A 24805-nucleotide genomic window follows, 5' to 3' on the forward strand; every position below is an offset into this window, starting at 1 on the left:
CTGTCTGGTCCACAGGAGGTGGTCACCCTACAGAAGGGCCACGCCGCACCACCAAGGCAGCCTGCACCTCCGGGCTGGGACACGACCGGCCGGCCCGTCCGCACTAGCCCCAGGTGGTGTCCAGGCCCCTCAGGGATGGACACTGCCTGCTGGCAGGACGTCCCCTGAGACGCCTCCTTCCTTCCCCGTCCCAGGGGCTGTGCCCCTGCAGGAGGTTCAGCACCTGGAACCACACTGTGTGGTTTCCACTCGGTGATAATGCAGCCACGTTCGTTCCGATTCAGTACCCCTCCTTGGTACTAGCTGGGACTTCCTCAGGGGCGGCACCTCCAGCTGGTGGTGAAGCCACTGAGGGGCGAGCGCGGCCTGTGGGCGCCGGTTCAAGTCCCAGCCGGCAGCAGAGGAGGGCCTGGCGCCTGGGCCCCTGCACCCGCGTGGGACGCCCGTGGAGAACCCGGCGTGGCTCACCCTTGCAGCCCTGCCCGCTGGGGCCACCCGGGGAGGCCCAGAGCATGGCTGGGCCTCAGAGGGGTGCACACCAGCAGGAGAGGAAGGCGCCCTGAGAACCGGGGCACTCAGGCGGGGTGTGTGTGGGCGTCCCAGCTGCAGGCCCCTGGGGCAGCCGGCCCCGCCCCAAAGTCGCCTTCCCGTCCCCCTTCCTTCCTTCCTCTTCTAGAGAGGACACCGAGGAGACAGAGGTGCCATGGCTGGTTCACGCCCCAGGCTGCCAGAGCTGAGCCGACCCCGAGGCCTCCCACACGCCTGCGGGCCGTCCTCCCCTGCCCTCCCTGGCCGGGACACGAACCGGCGTCCACCAGGGATGCCGGCGCTGCAGGCCCAGGACGAGGTGGCAGCGCCCGGGGTGTTGTCCTGCGGCCCTGGCCATGCCCCCGCGGCAGGTGAAACGGCCAACGCCCATTTACACCTGACGAGCAGGTGTCTCCGGAAGCGGAGCTGCCAGGCTGCTCCCCGGGGCCGGAAGGGCCCACACGCCCCGAGTCACGTGGGCGCGCGGAGGCAGTGCGCACGCGCCCCGTCCCTGGGGGCGGGGCTCCGCGGTGGGGAGCCGGAAGCGGACGTTCCAGGCTTCCGTCGGCTGCTTGGGGGTGCGCGTTCTGGGTTTGCGGGGCTGCGAGAGAGCGGGCGGCCGGCGGCCATAGTGCGGCCATGGACAAGCTGCGGCGGGTCCTGAGCGGCCAGGACGACGAGGAGCAGGGCCTGACCGCGCAGGTAGCTGCCCGCCCGGGGAGGGGGGCTCGGGGGGCTGGGCGGGTCTCCCCCAAGTCCTCCGGGACCCCCGCTGGCCCTCAGCCCCGACCGCCTGCTGGACGTGGCGTCCACGGTGAGCAGGTGCACCGGCCGCCCCCGAGGGAAGTGTCTGGGAAGTGGGGAGACTGCCCGAAGCCAGGTCGTGCCGCGTGAGGCGTTGGTAAGGCCGTGACCCTCGGTACAGTCTTTACTTGAAAATGGTTATTGCAAAAATCCTGTGTGTGCGCGTGTGCTTCGGTGCGTGCGACTCGCCAGTCGGAAGCCGGGCTGGGCTGCGGCAGGAACTGCTGCCTGGTTCTGCTGTCTGCATCCTGAGCGGATCCTGTCCTCCCGGGGGCTTTTGTTGACCGTGCCACAGATCCAGTCCCCGAGGGAGGGGCACTGAGGCTGCCACCCCGACACGCCGTGCTGAGCTCCCCAGCGTGCCCCAGGTGTGCAGCCTGGCCCCCAGGGTGCTCAGCGGGTTCCCCTGATGCTGGGGGCCCGTGCTTGAGGAAGTGCTTTACGGCTCTGAAAGCGGTACTGTTGTCCAGAGGGAAGACAAGCTGGGTGGAGAAGGATTGGCGCGGAGCAGAGGGACAGTGTGCTGTGGACAGATGCTGTAGGCGGAGAGGGCCGCCGGCCTCCCTGTAGGTGGTTGGGTGGTGGTGTGTTGGGAGGGAGATGGCCGTCTCAAAAGGACAGGAGAGGACAGAATGGCTGAGAGGAGCCGCTATCTGCTGTGTGCCAGGCAAGGGTGCTGTGCCTGGGCTCCAAGCTGCAGAGCTCCTTGGGGCGCGGCCTGAGGCGCACAGTCCTGGAAGCAGGGTCCCTTGGGGCTGGGTGTGAATGAGGTGAAAGGGGGAAGCCAGCTGAGGGGCCTGTGCTGGCCGTTCAGGTGTGGCTGCACTGTGTCCTGCATGAGCTGCAGTGTGTGGCTGTGTGGAGTGTGGCTGTGTGGTACTGTGTGCGTGGACAGCTTGCTGGCCATGTGGTGCAGAGTGTGGCTGTGGGCTGTGTGGTCCTACAGTGTGCTGTGGCTATTCACTGTGTGGCTGTGTGGTACAGTGGGTGTCAGTACCTGCAGTGTGTGGCTGTGCAGTGCCTTGTGTAGCTGTGCAGTGCTGTGTGTAGCTGTGCAGTACCGTGTGTAGCTGTGCAGTGCAGTGTGTGGCTGTGTAGTGCAGTGCCGTGTGTAGCTGTGCAGTGCTGTGTGTAGCTGTGCAGTACCGTGTGTAGCTGTGCAGTGCAGTGTGTAGTGTGCAGTGCAGTGTGTGGCTGTGCAGTGCAGTGTGTGGCTGTGCAGTGCAGTGTGTAGCTGTGCAGTGCCGTGTGTGGCTGTGCAGTGCCGTGTGTGGCTGTACAGTGCTGTGTGTGGCTATGCAGTGAAGTGTGTGGCTTGCAGTGCTGTGTGTGGCTGTGCAATGAAGTGTGTGGCTGTGCAGTGCCATGTGTGGCTGTGCAGTGCAGTGCTGTGTATAGCTGTGAGGTGCAGTGTGTGGCTGTGTAGTGCAGTGCTGTGTGTAGCTGTGAGGTGCAGTGTGTAGCTGTGCAGTGCCGTGTGTGGCCGTGCAGTGCTGTGTGTAGCTGTGCAGTGCCATGTGTGGCTGTGCAATGCAGTGTGTGGCTGTACAGTGCCGTGTGTGGCTGTGCAGTGCAGTGCCGTGTGTGGCTGTGTAGTGCAGTGCCGTGTGTGACTGTGCAGTGCAGTGCAGTGCCGTGTGTAGCTGTGCAGTGCAGTGCCGTGTGTGGCTGTGCAGTGCAGTGCCGTGTGTGGCTGTGCAGTGCTGTGTGTGGCTGTGTAGTGCAGTGCTGTGTGTGGCTGTGTAGTGCAGTGCCGTGTGTGGCTGTGCAGTGCAGTGCTGTGTGTGTAGCTGTGCAGTGCAGTGCTGTTGGTTGCCATGTAGTGTGTTATGTAGCCGTGCAAAGCAGTGTGATGCTGTGATCCTTTGTTGGAGTCTGGGAGGAGACAGCATTCCATGAGGGGGGATCCTGTGTCACTGCTCTGCTGGGTCAGGCAGCAAATGTCCCCCAGATCCCCAAGGTTCTGCCAGCCCTCTCTTCCCCACCGTGACAGTGTCGGCAGGTGGAGCTCCAGGGAGCCTTGGGATGGGGCTAGTCTTCACGTCCCAGTGGCCCCAGGGAGACCCCATGCTTCTCTTACCTCACGAGATGGGAGTGGCAAGGTGCCATCTGAACCTGAGGGTGGTCCCTGGGCCAGCAGAACTGTGAGTAGCAACTGCTGCTCCCCACACCCGGTCATGCTGGCTGAGTTGGGTAATGAATGAGCCTGTGCAGGCAGAGACAACTCAAGGGAGCTTGGTGTTCTGTGGGCAAACCTTAGATAATTTCCTGGAGAAAACCTGGCCAGGCGGCCAGGCTTGCCTGGGCCGCGGGCATGAAGAACCCCTTGCTGGGAGAATGGAGGATCCGGTGAGGGGTCGGAGCTGCTTGGGTGCCAGCCAGGGGTGGGTGTGAGGGCTGCCTGTAGGCAGCTGCAGTGTGGTGGGAGGTAGGAGTGGGCACTGTGGGGGGAAAGTGGAGGTGTGGAGGAGCCAGGGCTTGGAGTGAGAAGCCTTAGTGTAGATGCCAGGCAGGTAGGGGGCTCTGGCTGCCCCACCATCCAGAGCCGAGGAAGAAAGGCTGGGCTCCAGCGGACCTGGTGGTTTCCTGGGACAGGGTAGCTGAGGTGGGGGCCTTCACACACCTTCGGACAGGAGGAGCTGGGTTGGCGGGGGACAGTCCCTGGGCATGAGGGGGATGAGGCTCAGGTCAGGCTAGCTGTGTGCAGGGTCTGTGGTGTGGGTCCTCAGCAGTTCCTGGGACCTGACCAGGAGTCCTAAATGAGGACAAGTGCTACAGTGAGGGTGGCTCAGAAAATGTGAGCTCCAGGCAGGCAGTGTTGGGAAGGGGGACAGACAGTGTGAGCCCAGGCAGTGCAGTGGGGGCAGGCAGTGGGGCACAGTGTGTGCCCAGGCGGTGGGGGACAGACAGTGTGAACCCAGGCAGTGGGGGACAGTGTGAGCCCAGGCAGTGGGGCACAGACAGTGTGAGCCCAGGCAGTGGGGTACAGACAGTATGAACCCAGGCAGTGGGGGACAGTGTGAGCCCAGGCAGTGCAGTGGGGGCAGGTAGTGTGAGCCCAGGCAGTGGGGTACAGACAGTGTGAGCCCAGGCAGTGCAGTGGGGGCAGGCAGTGGGGCACAGTGTGTGCCCAGGCGGTGGGGGACAGACAGTGTGAACCCAGGCAGTGGTGGACAGTGTGAGCCCAGGCAGTGGGGCACAGACAGTGTGAACCCAGGCAGTGGGGGACAGTGTGAGCCCAGGCAGTGCAGTGGGGGCAGGTAGTGTGAGCCCAGGCAGTGGGGGCAGGTAGTGTGAGCCCAACCAGTGGGGTACAGACAGTGTGAGCCCAGGCAGTGCAGTGGGGGCAGGTAGTGTGAGCCCAGGCAGTGGGGTACAGACAGTGTGAACTCAGGCAGTGGGGTACAGACACTGTGAACTCAGGCGGTGGGGTACAGACAGTGTGAGCCCAGGCGGTGGGGTACAGACAGTGTGAGCCCAGGCGGTGGGGTACAGACAGTGTGAACTCAGGCAGTGGGGTACAGACAGTGTGAGCCCAGGCAGTGCAGTGGGGTACAGACACTGTGAACTCAGGCAGTGGGGTACAGACACTGTGAACTCAGGCAGTGGGGTACAGACACTGTGAACTCAGGCAGTGGGGCACAGACAGTGTGAGCCCAGGCAGTGGGGTACAGACAGTGTGAGCCCAGGCGGTGGGGTACAGACAGTGTGAACTCAGGCGGTGGGGTACAGACAGTGTGAACTCAGGCAGTGGGGTACAGACAGTGTGAACTCAGGCAGTGGGGTACAGACAGTGTGAGCCCAGGCGGTGGGGTACAGACAGTGTGAGCCCAGGCGGTGGGGGGCTGCACCCTGAGAGGGTGTGCTGTGACTTTGGAAGAGAGTGTAGAGAAGGGTGGGTCAGCCTGTGTGGTAGTGGAAGTCCCCTGAGGCGGGGCACTCCAAGGGAGGGCGGCTCATTGCCTCAGCAGGGACAGTCTCACCAGGGGGACAGCCTCACCGGGGGACAGTCTCACCAGGGGGACAGCCTCACCAGGGGGACAGCCTCACCAGGGGGACAGCCTCACCAGGGGGACAGCCTCAGCAGGGACAGCCTCACCAGGGGGACAGCCTCACCAGGGGGACAGCCTCACCCGGGGGACAGCCTCACCCGGGGGACAGCCTCACCCGGGGGACAGCCTCACCGGGGGACAGCCTCACCAGGGGGACAGCCTCACCAGGGGGACAGCCTCACCAGGGGGACAGCCTCACCAGGGTCAGCCTCACCCGGGGGACAGCCTCACCGGGGGACAGCCTCACCGGGGGACAGCCTCACCGGGGGACAGCCTCAGCAGGGACAGCCTCACCCGGGGGACAGCCTCACCGGGGGACAGCCTCACCGGGGGACAGCCTCACCAGGGGGACAGCCTCACCAGGGGGACAGCCTCACCAGGGTCAGCCTCACCAGGGGGACAGCCTCACCCGGGGGACAGCCTCACCGGGGGACAGCCTCACCGGGGGACAGCCTCACCGGGGGACAGCCTCACTGGGGGACAGCCTCACCAGGCGCAGTGGCTGCTGGGAGCTCCTGTCCAGTGCCATGCTTCTTCGTTCAGCAAGGACCAGCTGACCGCAGGGCAAGCCTTCTGCTCTGAGGGTGCCTGCTCTGGCCCGGCTTCCTGCGCAAGCAAACACAGCAAATTGGTCAAGTCATTGTGACAGTTTGGTGTAGGGCAGTCACGATTGTTCTAAAAATGTATTTCTTAGTTTTTATTTGAAAGGCAGAGTTACAGAAAGGAGAGGCGGATTGCAGATCGTCCACCTGCCGGTTCCCTCCCTAAACAGCTGCAGTGGCCAGAGCTGAGCCCGTCTGAAGGTAGAGGCTTGCTTGGGGTCTCCCATGCAGGTGCAGGGTCCTGACTTTGGGCGGTTCTCTGCTGATTTCCCAGACCATAAGCAGGGAGCTTGATTGGAAGTGGAGCAGCCGGGGCACGAAGCAATGCCCACATGGAATGCCGGGGCCACAGGTGGAAACTTAACCCATGCCACAGTGCCAGTCCTCAAGGCAGGTGGCATTTTACGGTGTCTGTGTCTGTTCTGAGACGAAAGGTTCAGGATGCCAAGTTGCTGGCTTGGTGGGAGTGTCCTGCCACTGTTCTCACGGGGCTTTCCTGCTCTCACTACATTTGCCTTTCCAAAAAAAAAAAAGTCTTAAAAAATAAAGAAAATGCAGCCAGCTCCAGGTGCCTTCCTGCAGCTGCTGGGCTCTGCCTGGGGCTGGGCTGGGATCTTGCCCGCTGACTCGCCGGGCTCAGCCTCCCTGGCATTGTTTCTGAGAGAAACTCTTGGCTGGTGGGGGAACTTACAGAGGGCAGCCCTTGGGCAGGGGTTGTGTTTTGAGTACTGTCAGGTGGAGGAAAGCAGTGGAGGAGAAAGATGGAGTAGAAATAGCTGCTGTTTTGTCGCTGGGAGAACAAGCTGCCCGTTGAAAGCCCGCAGCTCAACTTGGGAACAATGGGCTGGTTTACAAGTTGTGCAAGAAAGGGAAAGTGGCGACATGTCTGAACTCAAGTGAACCTCAGAAACCACAATTGAAAATAAGGAATGTTTTCGAGTTTTCTTTTATGTTTTATAATTTTCATCAGAGCTGTTTTACATCTTGCTTAGCTGCCTCTCCAGGCTTTTTGATCTTTTGTGGCTGTTGTGACTGTAATTCCCTGTGGAAGTTCTCTGAGTTGTACGTTTGGCAGTGTGTAATAATGCTGTTCACTTGTGTGTGTTCGTCTTGTTTCCTGCAGTTTTGCCGAGTTCTCCTGGAGTTCTGATAGTCGCTGCACGGATTCCTTCCCTTCTGTAACGTGACCAGTCATGCCCTCTGCAAACAGGGATAATTTGAAGTTCTCATTTCTTTTTCTTGCCTAACGGCTCTGCTTAGAACTTGCAGAACTCCAGTGAGCAACTGCTCCGAGCAGCCGTACTGCTACGGCTTTTTGCCATTCAGAGCACTGTTGACTGTGTGTGTGTGTGCGTTGCCTTTACTGTGTTTTGAAGTTGTATTGTCATGGGACAGTGTTGTGTTGCCATCTGGCCTGTGTCTGCTGAGATAATTATGCAGTTGCCATGCTGCCTTCTGCTTGTGTGATGTGTCATTTGTTGGGTTGGACCATCCTTGCTTCCTCAGAATAAATCCCACTTGTCCAAGATTTAAAAAAAAAAAAAGATCTCTGTACCGTCTGTTTTGAATGGACAGTACAGTTGTGTGTGATCATGGTATGTACATGATCTTTTGATGTGACCACACTGTGAAGTGATTCAACTTTTTTCTTTTTTAAATTAATTTTTGAGTTTGTATTAAGTGAGCTGATTTCATGCATTTCCCAGTTTTTAAAGCAGAACTTCAGGGCTCTTGCCCCAAGATGCGCTTTAGGTGCTGTCTGCTCCGTGCGTTGGCATGTGCCCGGGGGGTCCCGCGCACGGGACAGACCAGAGCAGCTGCCGCTGCTGGTGGGTAGAGCTGTGAGCGCTTGGTGCTGGGCAGGCCTGTCTGCGTGGAGCCGAGGTAGGCAGCGTTTCAGGTGTGTGCCCGCGGGTGTGTTGAGACCTTCAGCTCTTGTTTCTGCTTTTCATGCTGCACGTGGACCGCAGAGTGAGCTGGCGAGGTAAGGAGTGTGACCCCAGCCGGGACAGCTGCGCCTGGCCACCTGACGACGTCACGCGGCCACCGGCAAGTGCAGCTGGGGTTTGCATGGCATCTAGGAGCGTTGTTGCCGAGGCATGAATCGTCTGTACGATTGGGGGCACCCGAGGCTTTGCTGAGTTGGACTGCAGGAACTGTCCATGATGGGAACTGGCAGCACTCCTGGAGCCTGCTCAGCCCCCTCCCCTGGGCAGCACTGGGCCTCTGCCACCCGTGGCGGAGACCCTGATGGGTTCCAGACCCCCAGCTTGGCCGGGGCTTTTGTACCTCTCTGGGACGTACTTGCCAGCCATGTTGGCATGGAGAAGATTGGCACTGGAGCAGCCAGGTTTCAGCTGGCATTTCGACAGGAAGTGCTGGCACTGCGCTGTCACATGACAGGAAGTGCTGGCACTGTGCACCGATGTCACGCGTGCCAGCCTGACCCGCTGGGGCACAGTGCTGGCCCAGAAGCAGGACACATTTTCCTCATGTGTCTCATGCGTTCCATCCTTTGAGCCCTGTTGGTATGCATCTCCTGTCCCTAACAACGAAGGGCTTGGGGACACAGGAGCATAGTCAGGCCTAACAAGCCTTGCATGTCCCTCGGCCGCCCCAGACGTGGCCCTGGACCGTGCAGGGCGTGCGTTAGAACAGCTACTGTCTCCGTGTGGTGTGGAGAGAGCTGTGGTGGTGGAAGAGTGTTCTAGTTCTCTGCTCTCCCCCAGGTCCTGGACGCCTCATCGCTCAGCTTTAGCACCAGAGTGAAGTGCTTTGCCATCTGCTTCATAGCTGGCGTTTTCTTCTCTCTCCTTGTGAGTTAAAGCCTGTTATTGCCAAATCACTTTTGTTTTGTGTTAGACCAGCTGTCCGTCCGGTACCAGGCAATGTCTCACTCCCTGGGGAACGCTCTTGATGGGACATATCTAAAACAACTGAAGTAAGGGCTAGAGATCACTTTTTAAAAATGCAGAAATATTTTTAGAAATTTTGCATGCTGAAATAGTTTTACTTGAGAAAAGTCTGTTAGGATAGCAGGCCATTGAGTGGCCTCAGCATGCACCTGCTTGTTGTAACTGCATCTGAAACATGTAAATGGAGTGGGATTTCCTAGGAGCAGAGTGTCTGCCGGCGCCTGCTGGCTTCGCGCTGGTATTCAGCATCACCCAGTGATGTTTGTTTATCCGATTGATGTGTTAAGCTGTTTAACTGTACCATCTAACCTAGGGAACTGGCCTGCTGTGGCTGCCCGGGGGCGTGAAGCTCTTCGCCGTGTTTTACACCCTTGGGAACCTCGCTGCCTTGGCCAGGTAGGTGTGCTGTCGCGGCCACGGGGCCCTTGTTGGAGGCACCTGCTCGTGCGGGGCAGCTGTAGGCCGCATGTCCGTCGAGCGGTTGTGTACTGGCTCTTGTTTGCTCACTGCCATCACAGATGGAGTGTCGGTGGTGAGAGTAGCAAGGGGGCCCTTGCTGGGGGTCAGTGACTGCACAGTTCCCCTGTACTCCAGCCAGTGCACGGGCAGGTGCTGTCACCCCTGCTTGTACCTGGAGGTGGCAGCCCAGAGCAGGCATGAGGCTGGTGGGTCTGCAGACAGTGGCCCCAGACTCGGGCTGCTGCAGCCCAGGGCCAGCCGTGGGGCTCAGGGCAGTGGTGACAGCTGGGAGAGGAGCTGGCGGGCTTCACTGCCCAGGGACCTGTGTAGGGTGATGCGGTGAGATGTGGGTCTCCTCTGGGAGCCATGGCTGTCTCAGCCGCTTTGTGCTGCTCTGCTCTGTCAGTGCCACGGCCCGGGCCATCCACAAAGCATTTTCTCCCTCATCCGCAGGCAGGCCGGGAGCCCCAGGCAAGGTGCTGTAGGCGTGGCGAGGGCTGTGCCCACTGGGGCTGGAGAGCAGACTGCTTGTCCAGGGGCTCGGGCCCACGGCTCAGGTCCAGGTTCTGGCCTCCTACAGAGATGGAAACACGGCTGTGTGTGGAGGACCACGGTTCACTTGGCAGTCAGGGTGTGCGGCTGCCCCTAGCACGAGGGCCTGGCAGGGGAGCCCGCGGGGGGGGAGAACGGGAGGGTGTGGCGGAGCGATAGCCCTCTCTGTTCACAAGGAGGGGGTGCTGCAGGTGGGTGGCGCCCAGCCGCGCCCTGGTCTTGGGAAGGTGGGCCATTGAGCTGACAGCACGTGTCGCTGTGTGGGCTGCAGGAGCGCCAGCACTGCCCTGCCCGTCCCAGGTCAGTGTCACACTGACCACACGTGGGTTCTGGAAGGGGCAGACCACGGGAGTCTGGTGGCATAGTTGCATTTCCTTTTAACATTAGGGGAGAAAAGACAGATTTATTGTGAGATTTTTTTCTTAGTTTAGGGTTTCTTTTTGAAACTGTTCATTTCTACATAGCCAAATTAGTGTGCTCATCTTTTGCTTGTTGTTTTGTTTTTTTCAAATAGCACCTGCTTTCTGATGGGACCCGTGAAGCAACTGAAGAAAATGTTTGAACCCACAAGATTGCTTGCCACCGTTGTTATGCTTGTAAGTGAGCAGTGGCAGCTTCGCCGTGTGGACTGCTGACTGCAGCTGGAGTCATTCTTTCCGAACGCGGGCATGGAGTGCTCCAGGCCAGGGGTGTGCGCCTTGTGTCACAGGTTTCCGCTGTGGCCGCCCTCCTGTCCCTCCCCACCCCCGCGGCCGCTTCCTTCCTGTCCCATCTGCCCCCGCCGCCCCCCACAGGCTGATCAGAGGCGCCTGTCCGCGGAGGAGTGACCAGCTTGGCTAGGAACCGTGGGGGTTTCTGTCGTGCCTGGTGACTGTGAGGGGAGGGCTGCAGCTGGGTGGCTGTTCAGCTGTGAGCGCGTCACTTCTGACACAGTTCGGATCTTCTTGGCGAGAGCCAGAGTTCCTCAGCATTTGTTAACCCTTGTCTGTTCCGTTTTCCTGCTTGAGAGGAGTCTCCTGGTGTGGCTTCGCACGCTGCGCCCGCGTTGTGGCTTCCGCCCTGTCAGCTGCGGGAGTGGGAGCTGTGGAGCCCGGGCCGCGGGACAGGTGGCAGAAGCTAGCACGTAGCAGGACGGTGTCTGTCACCTTACTTTTATTATCTTTTTAAAGATTGATTTATTTTGAAAACCAGAATTACTGAGAGAAGGGAGGAGGGAGAGAGAACCTTCCGTCTGCTTTACTCCCCAAGTGGCCACAGTGGGCAGAGCCGTGCTGATGTACGGCCAGGAGCCAGGAGCCTCCCCTGGGTCTCCCCGTGGGTGCAGGTCCCCTGGCCACAGGAGGGAGCTGGAAGGGAAAGGGAGCAGCCGGGACACCAACAATCACCCCCGTGGGATCCGGGCTTTTCTGGCACCAGCTGCGTGGTTTGGGTTTATACCAGCTTCTTGCCCGGAACCCGCGAGCTCTAAGATGTCCTGGGGGCTGCTTTTGCCTCAGCAGTTGGAATGAGCTTTTTGGACCCAATTCATATGCGTTAATTGAGAAGGAAGGGTTTTTTAGGGATAATTGCCAGTTTTCTATTTGGAAAAAAATGTTCATTTTTAGTTTTTCTATTTTTTGTGTGTTTTTGTTCGCTTTCGTATCTTACTAACTTGCGCTTATTTTGAATTTTATATTAATATGTGTCAGCATATGTATTAATATTCAACTTTACCTTGGTAACTAATTATTTCATACCGTGAGGCCGTAAGAAGTCTGTATTCCGCTAAGATTTTGCCTAGATTTGTTTATTGAAGATGTCCCAGCCCAGCCCCTGGACGTGTTGTACCGTTCACGAACAAGCGATGAGTTGGAAGATGCAAGCGTTTAGGAGAGAGTGACTGGGCGGAAGTGAGCTGCTAGAACTCGGTGCGGACTCAGCGTTACCGCAGTGCCTGCGTGCGGTGGTCGCCGCACTGGCCCCTGTGAGCGTGAAGAGCTGCAGCCTCCCCAGCACTGCCCTCACTTCAGGCCCCTCCTGGGCCAGATGTGCCCTTTCCCAAGGATGGCTCCTCGTTCAGGGGGAGCTGACCAGGTCCAGGCAGGGGACCCTCAGGCAGCAGGTGTCCAGCTCTGATGTGGCTGTAGGTGGAGGCCCGTGTGGAATGGGCACTCCCTCTTCGTGCATGGAGCCTAGTAATGTGGTGCCGCAGGCTTCAGAGCGTCCCGGCCTCCCCGTCGTCAGCGTCCGGGGAGGGGCAGGCTGCGCGCAGGTGCAGACTCATGCTCCCTCTCCTTTCCAGCTGTGTCTCTTCTGTACGCTGTGCGCTGTCTTCTGGGTAAGTGACGGGGCCCCGCTCGCTCTCTGTGGAGGTGAGGGCGCATCACTTCCCCAGCCGAGAACAGCCTCGCTGGGGATTCAGAATGCCAGGTGATGACATGGCACCCCTGAGGCCTGGTATGGCAGTGCTCAGGATGTCCACCCGAGCCTGGGCTCTGCAGCCTGGCTCAGCGCCTGCATGGGGGCCTGGGCTCCTCGTGTCCAGGGAACCTGCTGGGGCTGTGCTATGGCCCCATAGCTTGGCGGGGGGGTCGGGGCGAGGGAGACTGCTGCTGAAATGGACAAGGGGGAGCTGGCAGGAAAACGGGTTACTGGAGCCCAAGCCTGTTGGGGAGCCCTGTGGGAAGGTGGGAGTGCCCCCGGTGTGGCCGAGTGCCCCGTGGCCCTGAGCCCCTCCCAGCAGTGCCCACAGAAGCCTGTTTGGGAAGCACGGTGCGTGTGTAATGCCTTCAGCCCTCGTCTGCTCTGGGAGTCCCGCGCTGAGTCTAGCTGTAGGAGATGGTGTCACTCCTTGCTCGCCACAGACAGCGTCACACGGCGTCCTGCAGTGTCCTGTGTGCGGGGCACGGCCAGTGTCACACGATGTCCTGCAGTGTCCTGTGTGCGGGGCACGGCCAGCGTCACACGATGTCCTGCAGTGTCCTGTGTGCGGGGCACGGCCAGCGTCACACGATGTCCTGCAGTGTCCTGTGTGCGGGGCACGGCCAGCGTCACACGGCGTCCTGCAGTGTCCTGTGCGGGGCACGGCCAGCGTCACACGGCGTCCTGCAGTGTCCTGTGTGTGGGGCACGGCCAGCGTCACACGGCGTCCTGCAGTGTCCTGTGTGTGGGGCACGGCCAGCGTCACACGGCGTCCTGCAGTGTCCTGTGGGGCACGGCCTTTTGCACCTGTTCCTGAGCTGAGGGTCACAGGTGCAGAATACAGATGAATGAGGACAAAGGAGAAGTGCCCAGAGCAGATTGTTTTCTTTCTAATGTGAGGATTGATTTGATTCACGTGAAGGTCAGGATTACTTAGGGAGGCTGGAGCTCTTCACCCGCTGGCTCACTCCCCAGAGGCTGCCCTGGCCAGAGCTCGGCCAGCGCGTTAGGGGATCCAGGGTCTTCCAGGTCTCCCCTGTGGGTGCTGGGACCCCAGAATGTGGGCCATCCTCCGCTGCCTTCTGAGGTGCGTTCATGGGGTCCTGAGTTGGAAGTGGAGCAGCCGGGACCTGAACCTGCCCCCAGAAGGAATACTGCTGCAGCAGGATGTGGCTGCTACGCCGTGGCACCAGCCCCTCCCTTTAATGTGTATCCAGAAACCAACAGCTGGATCCTAGGTTTGCCCATTGCTACTGGGACTTCTGTGCCACCGTGCTGGCCTGTAAAGTAGATCGTTTAAGGATTGATTATACGGGAAAGGCAGATCAGATTTACAGAGAGGAGAAACAAGGAAAGATCTGTCCACTGGTTCACTCCTCAAATGGCTGCAGCAGCTGGAGTTGAGTGGATCTGAGGCCAGGAGCCAGGAGCCTCCTCTGGGTCTCGCCTATGGGCGCAGAGTCCTAAGGCCTCAAACCATCCTGCAGTGCTTTCCCAGGTCATAAGCAGGGAGCTGGATGGGAAATGGAGCTGCCGAGACAGGAGCCAGCACCCACATGGAACCCTGGCAGCCTTATGGGATCCTGGCACTTGCAAAGTGAGGATTTAGCTATTGCACTATTGTGCTGGGCCCTAAAATAGACAATTTAAAAATGACCATAGAAATTGTTTACATTATTTCAGAAGATAACAGTAAAATACATTTTTCATTCAAACAGTAATTGAAGAAAAGGGACAGGAGCGAATGAGTAAGTTCCTTATGGGCTGAAGAGCTCACTGAGGTCTTCATGTAACTGCTGGCAAAGGGGAAGTTGAGTTTAAAACTTAAAAACTTTCAAGAAGTAGGTGTTGTGGGGCGAGCATCTGGTGCAGTGTTTGGGGTGCTGTGGGGAGGCCAGTGTAGGCGTCCCACATTGGGTGCCTGGGTTTGAGTCTAGGCTGTGCCCCTGGTTCTGGCTTCCTGCTCATGGCCCTTGGGTGGCAGCGGTTGGCACCTCCTTGCTGGCCGGTGGGAGAGCTAGCCAGAGCCCCCGACTCCTGGCGTCAGCCTTGCCCAGCCCTGGCTGCTGCCGGCTTCGAGGCCATGACCCAGCAGACCGGAGCTCCGTTCCTCTCTGCCTTTCACATAAATAACAGCTCCAAAAAGTCATTTTCAGCTTGTCTGCAGTTAGTGTAGTTATGTTTATTGATTCAAATTAATGGATGGTTTCAGAATGAAAACTGGTATCTAAAAATTAGACTAACATAATAACAATTGGCGTTATCATCCATGTTTTTGAAGGCAAGACAAACTTGAATGCGGAAAAAAATTTGTAAGTGATTTTTCTTCTTACTGTTTCTAGTGGCACAAGAAGGGGTTGGCCTTATTATTCTGCATACTGCAGTTCCTGTCAATGACCTGGTAAGTCACTTCCAGATCCTTCCTTACCTGAGAGCTGACGGGCTGGACCTCCTGAGGGCCATGGGTGGGGAGGCTCGGGCAGGTCCCCTGGTGCCGCTAGCGTGGTGCAGGGTGCACCTGAGAGCCTGGGGATGCGGAGGGCCTGGACGGGGTCCTGGGGCATCTTGAGCCACGGGGTCGTGGCTGCTGCTGGCAATGGCCACTTGGCGTTGGGTGAAGTTCACACTTGATTTTCTCTTGCAGGTACAGTCTGTCCTACATCCCCTATGCAAGGTGAGCTGATTGGAATTCCGTCATGTTTCTGGACCTTTAATTGTGTTTGACAGATTGAGGAGTTGATGTGAAGAGTGGTTGACTTGTGAGCTGGGGGGCCCAGGGAACGCTCTGTCTTCCTGCCTGAAGCTGTGCAGGTGGGGAGCTGATTGGGAGCGGGCCAGAAGCTGTGTGAGCCCGTGGGTGGGGGCTGACCCCTGTGGCGTGATTCTGCTCTGAGAAGAGGAGGTGCCGGGGCGCCAGGGGCAGAGTCAGGAGTCGGAGACCTGGCCTGGGCCCAGCCCTAGAGAAGCCGCGGAGGAGAACACAGAGCTCACTCCGACGTTAAACCTGACAGAGCTAGACCGGGACGCTGGTGGGGCACATGTCACACTGAGGTGCCAGGCTGTGCCTCCAGAACTGGGGGCCCGTAGCAGACGGTGTGTGCTCGTGGCGGCTCCAGCGGACGGCTCTGCTGCTGCCCAGGAGGGTCTTGGGTGCTGAGCAGCTGGCAGGTCAGGGGGTGGCCCCCTTAGGTCCATCAGTGGGGGTGCATAACAGCCCCCGAAAAGCTTGCTAGACATATGGTATTAAGTAGTGGTTCAGCGGAGAGATATGAAGGAAAGGGGGCTTCTGGGGATGCCGTAAGTCGTTTGCTTTCAGAAAATAGTTTGTTACTTAGACTTACTGCTTTGTGTTAAGACCAGCACCTGTGCTGGGACAAGACTTCTCCAGGTAACCTGATCCCAGAAAGCAGTGAGGCCCTGCGTGTGTGGGTCCCGCGCCCTGGGCAGCACCACGCTTGAGCAGGTGATTCCCTCCCCTGCCCTCTTCCCCAGGGACGCGGTGATGAAGTGCTGTTCTTCTCTGCTGAGCTGAACATGTGTGGCCCCCGCGTGACGGGCCTTGCTTGGGGAAGGCGTCTCTTCTGCAGGAGGCCACAGGCTGGCCACTTTGTGTGCTGGTGAAAGCTGCCACATACCTGACTAAACCGTTCAAGTTTGTAACTTCAGTTCACCGTGCGTGCGCCCGTGCCCTCCAGACGAGCCGGGCCGGTTGTGAGTGCACCGAGCCAGTGTGTCGGGCCGTCCAGGGCAGCCTTTGAACCGTGAATGTTGACGGGAGACCCAGGGCGCCAGAGCACCTGGCTTTGTGGGCTTGTAAACATGTTCGCCTTTTCTAAGGCATCTTATTTTTGAACTTTAATGTGATACCTTTTACTTTGAAGCTAAAATTGCTTATTATGGTGGAATAGAAAATAATATATAAATCTTTATATTTTGAAATAAATTTACCCTTGGAAAATAACATTTTCTGGATCAAATTATTCCATTTCAGTAAAACTTGGTTTAGACACAATGCAGTTTTTCTGTAGCAAAATGAAAAAGAGACCGTGCCCTAAACCTGACAACTGAGTGTACGTGTGTGAAGGCCCTTGGGCTGGACCTGGCACAGGCCAGGGTATGGGAGGAGAGTGCCAGGGGCGCACGTGGCAAAGGTGGCAGCAGGGTGTGGGGGTGGCTGCTTCCTCCAGGGCAAGCCCAGCACCCTCAGCCTGAGGCGTCCCCTATGCTGTGCCCCCCGGAGCCCCTCTGGTCTGGGGCTGACAGGTGTGTGGGGCAAGGGTGAGCAGACATGACCCAGCGGCCCTGTGTGGACCCAGGGTCGGCTGGGCTGGGAGAGTGACCCTTGCACGGTTAGCCTGCTGACCGGTGGGGGAGCTTGTGCAGGGGACAGCAAGCAGACTGGCACAGAGGCAAGGGTCCTTATGAGACGAGGCGTAGTGGCTAAGCCGTGTGGCCCGAGCGCAGCCATCTGGGTGCGGTGGGAACCCCAGGCTCCCCGGGCGTTGCAGCTGCTGGTGAGGACTGCGGAGTCCTGGGCGCTGGGCACATGTCCTAGCCAAGGGAGGATGGTGGGCAGTGTAGTGCTGTGACCAGAGGTGGTAGGGCCCTGCAGGGGTGCCCGCTCTGCAGCCTGGTTGTGCAGATACTACTGGAAGGACGGGAGCTCCCCTGGGAGCAGCTCTGGTGACTAAAGTGACTGTGCCTCGCAGAATTGGTGAGGGCCAGGTGTGTGCCCCTGGATGTTTGGCCCTGCCACCTGCTCCTGGGGCAGGACCTGCAGAGGCCCGTGGGTGGCCAGGACTTTGCCCTCCGTTGTGCCATCCCCTCCATCCTAACTGCTCACCTGCCTGTCCCCACACCCTCACCTTCATGCACACCTTCACCCTAGCACACACAATTTCACCCTTGCACACACACCCTCACCCACCTTGTGTGCACACACACCCACCTTGTGCACACACACACCCACCCTTGTGCACACACACCCTCGGGAAAAGCAGGACTGACAGTGCTGGGGGGAGCTGTGGGTTTGCTGTAGATCTGTCCAGCTGGACTCACACTGGAATGGTGATTGCAGCCCCTGTGTCCTGGGTTGGTGAGGGTTCAGCTTGACCAGAGGCAGGGGCCAACCTGCTCTCTGGAAGAAGTCAGCTGGAAAAACAGGACATCCCAGGAGCCGACTGGGGCAGGGACAGAGCTGCCTGTGGTTAGCGGAGAGCCGTGTGCCCCATCCTGAAAGGGAGCCTGGCCTTCGAGCCTCCTCTGGGGTGAGGGTTTGGAGCAGCAGGCACCCAGCAGGGACACCTGGAAGCATGTGACTGTGTCAGAGCAGAGGTTTGCCAGGTGAGTGTGGAGTGGCTCTAAAGGCGTCCCTGTGGGGTGGGGCGTGGCCTGAGGTTCAGAGGGGACCCCGGCTGCCGTGTGGAACTCCCAGGCTTGCCTTCTGCTTGGGACGACAGCCTCCGACCTGGCGTAGGAGGAGCAGGGTGACGGGTCCCAGGACATACAGGGACAGGGAGGACCAACGGTCAGTGTAGTGGATTAAGCTGGCCTGGAGCTGACCCCCAGGGACATGCCCTGCTGGCTGGCCCTGCTCAGGGCCTGGCCGAGGACAGAAGGATCCAGCCGAGTTCACTGCTCCCTTTCCTAGGGCCTGGGGCAGGGGGCGAGGTCCCAGGCCCCCAGCGCCTGAGGACAGGAACTGGCGGCAGCATGCATGTCCTCGGCAGGCGTGGACAGTGGGCCTGCAGAGGCCTGGGCCGGGACCTTCCTTTTGGGTGGCATCTGTTCGAGCTGGAAACAATCTGTGTATCATTGACCCAGCAGGAGGGTTCCCCGCACCAGGGACTTCGGGAATCAGCCTGCGCTCGCGTGCAGGGTGAGGCTGGTTCCTGCATGATCTGACACCGAGCTCCCACGGTGAGTGGTCCTTTCATCTGAGGCCATTTTGGAACCACCCGCACCACAGCGTTGGCTGGACTCCTCTAGATGAGCTGCCTGTACGTGTACACTGGGCCTGTGGTTTTTTTTTTTCTTAAGATTTATTTATTTTTATTGGAAAGGCAACTATACAGAGAGAAGGAAAGAGAGAAAGATCCTCCATCTGCTGGTTCACTCCCCAAGTGGTTGCAATGGCCAGAGCTGAGCTGTACAAAAGCCAGGAGCCAGGAGCGTCCGTGTCTTCCATGCGGGTGCAGGGTCCCAAGGCTTTGGGCCATTCTCTGCTGCTTTCCCAGGCTACAAGCAGGGAGTTGGATGGGAAGTGGAGTGGCCGGGATATGAACCGGCACCCATATGGGATCCTGGTGCTTGCAAGACAAGGATTTTAGCCGCTAGGCTACCATGCCAGGCCCTGGGCCTGTGTTTTTAAGTAAAAGCTTCATAGCACACAAACTCCGTCTATCACATGGACAGTGCCATGGAGTCATCTCACTGCAGCGAGCTCAGCAAGGACACCGTGTAATGGAAACTAAGGCACGAACCTTCCAGCAGAACCTCTGATGTCACCTCGTGTGCTCCCGGGTCCTCTTCCCAAAGCCAGCGCCAGGTCCGGCTTTCATGTGTGGAGAGCTCACTGTCAGCTGGGGTTAGGGTCAGCCACAGGGAGGGCACGCTCAGTGGGAGATGCGGCAGGCCAGGCCCCTGCACTCACGGCGCAGCCCTGCATGCCTGTGTGTTTCTGAGAGCCTGTTAACCCCCTTGCCCACTGCTGCTCACTGCTCTGGGAGCCATGGTGTGATGGCCAGGACTGAACCTAGCAGGTGTCGAGGGCCAGCCTTCCACAGGCTGCCCTTCCTTCCCTTGGTTTGTTTTAGAAAATACTGGCTTCCCCCAGACTCATTAAAAATATATTAAGCAATGTTTGTGAGCATCCACAGGTCAAGTCCTCAACCTAAGCTTTTCAGAGCTCTTGGTAAGGGTGGGTAAGAGGATGCCTTGGCCTCGGGGTGGGGGCAGGATGTGCTCCAGCCTCACCGCCCGCACGGGCCCCTGGGCAGCGGTGGGCAGTGCCAGCTTGGTTGGCCTCGGTTTCCTCAGCTATGACGTGTGTGGCTGGTTGGTGCTTCTCTCACAAGGCCTGGGAGCTTGAACTAGGACTTGATGTGCAATGGACACTGCTTGCCGTCTCCTCATAGGGAGCAGAGGACCGGCCTCTGTGGAATGTCCCAGATGGGAGCCACTCCTAAGGCCTTCTGGGACATTCTTCAGCTGCTAACCAACTGTATTTCTAAGTAATGCAGTGGGATCTTCAGAAACTGGAATGAGTTTTTCCTGGTTTAAAATTCAGGTCTAGTTTTGGTTCCAGACATTTGACTACTTGCTGCTCTGTCAGTAAAATGATTCACATCACAGAAATGGGTGGGTGTCTGGTCCAGGGTCCCGCCGCTGCCTGGGACGCGCCCTCTGGGGAGTGAAGCAGCCGAGGGAAGAGCTCTGTGCCTGTCACACGCATAGAAGCAGGAAGGACGTACAAGTGAAGTTTAGCAGATGGAGGGAGTGTTTCAAAGTGCGCTGAGCTGCTTTGTGCCTTGCAGTTCACTGAGCGAGTACATGCCAAGGATAAGATGCCTTGGCAAAACCAACCGACGAGCACCAGGTCAGCTCCTGGTGGGATGCGGTTTGAGCTGGCCAGCACCCAGTGTGTACCTTGCTGCCTGTCCAGGCCTGGCCTGCAGTGGCTGGGCTGAGAAGGCGTGAGGGGTCGGTTCCAAGTCTGGTCATACTGTGTGCTGTGCATGTACTCTGGGTCTCTGCCCCGCCAGCTCAGCCTTGGGGTCCAGCCTCCTCCACCTGCAAGCTCCCCTCCTCTGCTGAGGGGTCATGGTTGTGGCCCAGGCATACATGCCTGCCCAGACGGCTGCAGTAGTGGTGGGGGGCAGAGGCTTGGATGTGCCCGGCCCAGAGCTGTCATCCCCCGTCCCCGCAGGCCACCATGTGGTCAGGAAGCAGAAGGGGGAGACCCTGTCCCATGAAAGGGACCACTGACCCCATGAGCTTTGGGAATGCTGGGTTGCACCCTCAAGTGGGTGTGAACATGTCCAGTTGTCAGTCAGTGCCCCTCCAGGATCCATCTCTCCAGGCCATGCTCCTGCGGACACACCAGTTGTCACGCCTACCAGAGAATGCCACGGCCTGAGTGGTAGGCACTGTGTGCTTGCCGAGCCTTAGGCCTGAGTCCCAACATGCACAGCCAGAGCTGGCAAAGGCCCTGTAGGGCAGTGTAAGCTGTGCAGGGCTGGGGCTGTGTGCGGAGTGCCCAGTGTAAGCTACAGGCCTGGGGCTATGTGTGTGTGGAGTGCCGGGAGGCAGCTGTGCAGGGCTGGGGCTGTGTGTGTGGAGTGCCGGGAGGCAGCTGTGCAGGGCGGGGCTGTGTGTGTGGAGTGCCGGGAGGCAGCTGTGCAGGGCTGGGGTGGGGTTGAACTCTCCACACTCTGTCCCCTGCCGGCCTCCCCCACAATCCTGGTCCCAGCAGCATCCGGCCCCCTGTAGCAGTAGACGCCACAGGGACACAGCGGGTCCCACTGCTGCTCACGGCCAGTGTTCCTGTGTGTGCGCAGAAAGGCACGCCTGAGGGGAGAGGGCCTTTCAGACCTGAACCGTGTATCTCAGGATGACCTGAATAACGTGATTGTGTCATGGCACCTGCGTGTGTTGCTTAGTGGTTCAGGAACATGGGAACCACTTGTGCGACACATGTGTCCCAGTGACTCAGCAACATGTGACTGCATACATGGCACTGCATGTGCGGGCTAGTGGTTCAGGAGCATGGGGACAGCTTACATGCATGTGCAGGTTGGTTCAGTCAGTTGCACATGGTCACACATGTGCCTTGTGGAAACGCCTTCACCCGTCACAGAGCACGTGGAGGTGTGGACGGGTCTCACTCCTCTGAGTCAGTGCTGTGGTCCTGAGCTTTGCTCCTAGCTGGGCTCACTGCAAGGATGGGACGCCTAGAATTCTTGTCATTAGTAAAAGTGGGCAGTTTACGGGTGGAAATGGGGCTGTGAAATGTCAGGGTCCCACAAGGATTGGCTCCCCAGGCACCCCACCGCCAAGGTCGCCGGCTTCCTCTGTGATGCCAGAATGGTGCTTGCGCGGCTATGCCAACCCACCGCATCGCCGGTGGGATCAAGGCCCTGGGGCTGGGAGGCGACCCCGCCTGTCACTCCAGAATTAACATCGGCCTCCTGCCATGGGCCGGCCGGCTGGGGGAGCCCTGGGACACCGGGCCCTGAGCACGCCCTCCCCGCGGTCGGGCACTGGCTCTCAGTCCGCCGCTGTCACCACTCGGTCCTGACAACGGGCGGCCGAGGCCAGGGACTCGGCAGCCCCGCGCCCTCCGGAGCGTCGGCTCCTCCTCCTGCCGCCGCCCGGTCCAGCCCGGCGCGTCCGGCAGCACCTGGACTCGCCCGCAGTCGGCAGCTGCCAGCCGAACGCGCAGGGTCCACACAAGCCCTGGGAGCGTCAGGAGCCTCGGACCCCCAGCCCCAGGAGGCGGGACCTGGTGCGGGCCGGGGCAGGGGGATGTGAGGCGGTCGGAGATACGAGGGCTGCCAGCAGGTGGGTGTGCCGGGCGCGCGGCGGCAGACTGGGGAGGTCTGCGAGCCGCTCAGACCCGCCCTCTCCTCGCGGCGCCCTGACCCGCGCCGGCTCGGCCACGCCATGCCCTTCCCGCCCAGGCCGCCGCCGCCCGCCCCAGGCTCGGGGGGTGCCGCCGCGCGATCGCCTCCTCGGAGACCCTGCGCGCCGCCCGTGGCTGCGGCGGAGAAGAAGAGGAAGCCCCCGGAGCGGCCCGCGGCACCCCTCTCCAGCTCCTGGCCCTCAGCCACGCTCAAGAGGCCGCCGGGCCGACGCGGCCTCGTCCCCGGCCCGAGCAGGACGCAGCCGCAGGCCCCTCCGCGCTCCCCACGCCAGGCCTCGCCGGTCCGCGCGGGGGCCCGGGCCACGTGCGCCACGCCCCGGCCGGCTGCTCACGGCCAGAACTCGGCGGCAACGGCCGGCACGGGTCCCGGGCCCGACGACCCGCTGCACTTCTCGCTGAACCTCACGCCCGAGGCCATCCTGGTGATCCAGAGGCGCCACCTGGAGAAGCAGCTGCTGGTGCGGCCGCGCAGGCCCTTCCCCTCGCCCTCGGGCCCGGGATCCCGCGCCAGGGCTGCCGGCCCGCGGAAGGGTGGCCCCACCACCAGCGGCTCCGACGCGCCCCCGGCGGGTCTCGCTTACCGCCCTGCGCAGCGCACCCCACGGCTGTCCGGCAGCCCGCGGCCCGCCGACCTGCGCCAGATGCTCAAGGTGTCCCTGCTCAACGAGCGGCACCGGTACGACGACGTGGACTACGAGGAGGAGCCCGTGGCCCCCGATGAAGGCGTGATGCGCAAGTGCACCGAGTGGCTGCGCGGGGTGGAGTCGGCGGTCACCGGCCGGGAGCGCGCAGGGCGCCTGGGCAGCCTCCCGCACATGAGCACACTGTAAGCTGCAGCCGAGAGCCCCGCCCCCGCCTGACGCCCACCTCACTGTGGGGAGGCACCTGGGCGTGCCCATCGCTACCCCCTGGACTTGGTACTGGGCTCGGGGCGCCAGAGGGAGACCTATAGCCTCCCGGAAGCACCTGTGAGCCGAGTTGGCCCCTGCCTGCTGTCTCCCTCTTTCCTGGAATCCCACCTGCGGTATCACCGCACCACCTCTCAGGCCCCGCAGGTGTCCTTCGCAGGCCCCGCCCTCGTGGTTCCTGTGCAGCTGGGGGCGGCGGGTGAAGGCACGGCCCCCGGTGCCGCAGCTGGAGAGCGGGAATGCAGTGTTACCTTTGTGATTTTTTTTTCTCAACAAAGTCGGCTGTGTCGCCAAGTCTAGAAAATTGAATTACTCTTATGGGTCTCCAGTGGCGACACAGTAGCCACCTGGAACCGGGCTACATCCCGACTGCGTGCGTTGTGCACGGAGCGCGCCTGCCGCGCACAGGCACGCACTCAGCCTCACACACAGGTGCACTGGCGTCTTCACGAGGCGGGTCGGTCTGTTTGCCCACATTAATGGGGAGGAGGAGTGAGGGCCTCTGTTGCTAAAAACAGCCAGCCTCCCTGCAGGGCTCACAAGAAGGCTTTTGTGTTAGGCAGGGAGGACTAACAGGGTACCAAGGTGGGACCTCACGGGGAAGGAGGAGGCCACGGGTGGGCTGGGTGGCTGCAGCCCTTTTAGTCACGGTGGGAATCAGGCTGGCCGTGTGCAGGTCGTGTTCAAACTTGTGTTGATTGGCAGGAAGGGAGGAGCTGCTTGCCTGTAGGGGCCGAGCCCCCTCTGGGCAGCCGATGGCCATGGACTCCACTTGAGCGTGCACAAGGAGAGGGAGAGCTAGCTGCAGCCCCCACTGCCACTGGCCGAGCAGCGGCTTCTGACTTGCTGTGTTATGTCACACTTGTACGCTGCATCAAAGCCGCCTGCTGTTCACTGGGATTTTGTTTTTCTGGCGGTGGTCTTGGTGCCAGCCCCTCGTGCCCCACGTGCTCTGTGCCATGTCTGAATTGTGTGGGCACTGTGGCCCGTGGCCAGTCTCTGGCAGGTGCAAGGCTGGAGGAGGGGCTGCCTCTGTGCTCTGGGGCAGTGCAGGGTGGAGACATGGCCTGGCCCTCAGGGCACACACCAGTGAGGGACACGGCCGGAAGTCCACCCCGGTGGCATCTCCCTGGCTCAGCCCTCTGTGTGCTGCAGACCCAGGAGTGCCCGGAGTGTCCATCTCACTGCCCTAACTGGTGACAGTGCTAGGCCCAGCCACCTGTGCTGAGCTTCAGCAGCTGGAGCCAGGTGCCTTGTTCTCCTGGGGGTGCAGGTGGGGGGCAGGGCACAGCACCTGGTGTGTGCTCACTGCACTGATGGCCATTGGGGGAAGTCCCTGAGTGACTGTGCAGTTTCTTGATGTATAAATAAAGCAGGAAGTCACTGGCGAGTGTTTCCTTGTGTGCGTGTTGGCAAGGGAGGTGTGGTGTTGGGAACCGGTCAAGACTGGCCTTTGCAGCCGTTATCTCCATTTCTGCGGTGCCCAGGCCGGGTTTTAAATGATGCCCGCATCTCACAGGGATGCCTGGCCACAGCCGGCACCTTTTCCCCAGGAAGGTTGCACTCCCAATAACACTCCTGAAGTTACGCGCCACGCAGATAGCAATAGTTTGCATGCCATTTGTATGCATCTCACAACGCTTACCGACTCCCTGGTTAAGATGTCCTCCTGTGTACACCCACACAGGCAGTAGCTTGTGCTAATTTGAAGTTCCTGGATAGCTAGCACCATGCCATGGCGTGTTAAGCCTCTGCCTGTGGTCCCAGCATCCCATTGGGCACCAATTCAAATCCCAGTGGTTGCTCCACTTCTGGTTCAGCTTCCTGCGGATGGCCTGGGAACGCAGCGGAGAACAGCTCGGGTGCTTGAGGCCCTGCACTTACATGGGGCACACAGAGCAAGTTCCTGGCTCCTGTCTCCATGTGAGCAAAGCTGCAGCCA

General features: G+C 59.9%; 2 protein-coding genes across 2 annotated transcripts; both read left to right on the plus strand.

Annotated features, from left to right (window-relative positions):
- Positions 1-1123: 1123 nt before the first annotated feature.
- On the plus strand, positions 1124-15894 carry SFT2D1 (SFT2 domain containing 1). The gene is made up of 8 exons (XM_058676979.1): positions 1124-1230; positions 8716-8802; positions 9215-9297; positions 10427-10508; positions 12194-12229; positions 14655-14713; positions 14957-14986; positions 15805-15894. The coding sequence occupies exons 1-8, from the start codon at positions 1168-1170 to the stop codon at positions 15842-15844; spliced, it is 480 nt and encodes a 159-aa protein (XP_058532962.1). The 5' UTR covers positions 1124-1167; the 3' UTR covers positions 15845-15894.
- A 6063-nt stretch (positions 15895-21957) lies between these two features.
- Positions 21958-22942, plus strand: PRR18 (proline rich 18). The gene has a single exon (XM_004597560.2). It carries the CDS (start codon positions 21976-21978, stop codon positions 22783-22785), a length of 810 nt encoding a protein of 269 aa, XP_004597617.2. The 5' UTR covers positions 21958-21975; the 3' UTR covers positions 22786-22942.
- Positions 22943-24805: the final 1863 nt, after the last annotated feature.

This window comes from Ochotona princeps, chromosome 1, assembly GCF_030435755.1.
Source record: "Ochotona princeps isolate mOchPri1 chromosome 1, mOchPri1.hap1, whole genome shotgun sequence".
In the NCBI taxonomy this organism is placed as follows: Eukaryota; Metazoa; Chordata; class Mammalia; order Lagomorpha; family Ochotonidae; genus Ochotona; species Ochotona princeps.

Coding starts and splice junctions, on each gene's coding strand:
- SFT2D1 (XM_058676979.1), top strand. CDS start 1,168: ATGGACAAGCTGCGGCGGGTCCTGAGCGGCCAGGACGACGAGGAGCAG. Junction 8,803..9,214: donor GCGTTTTCTTCTCTCTCCTT/GTGAGTTAAAGC, acceptor CATCTAACCTAG/GGAACTGGCCTGCTGTGGCT. Junction 14,987..15,804: donor TCCTACATCCCCTATGCAAG/GTGAGCTGATTG, acceptor CCTCTTCCCCAG/GGACGCGGTGATGAAGTGCT.
- PRR18 (XM_004597560.2), top strand. CDS start 21,976: ATGCCCTTCCCGCCCAGGCCGCCGCCGCCCGCCCCAGGCTCGGGGGGT.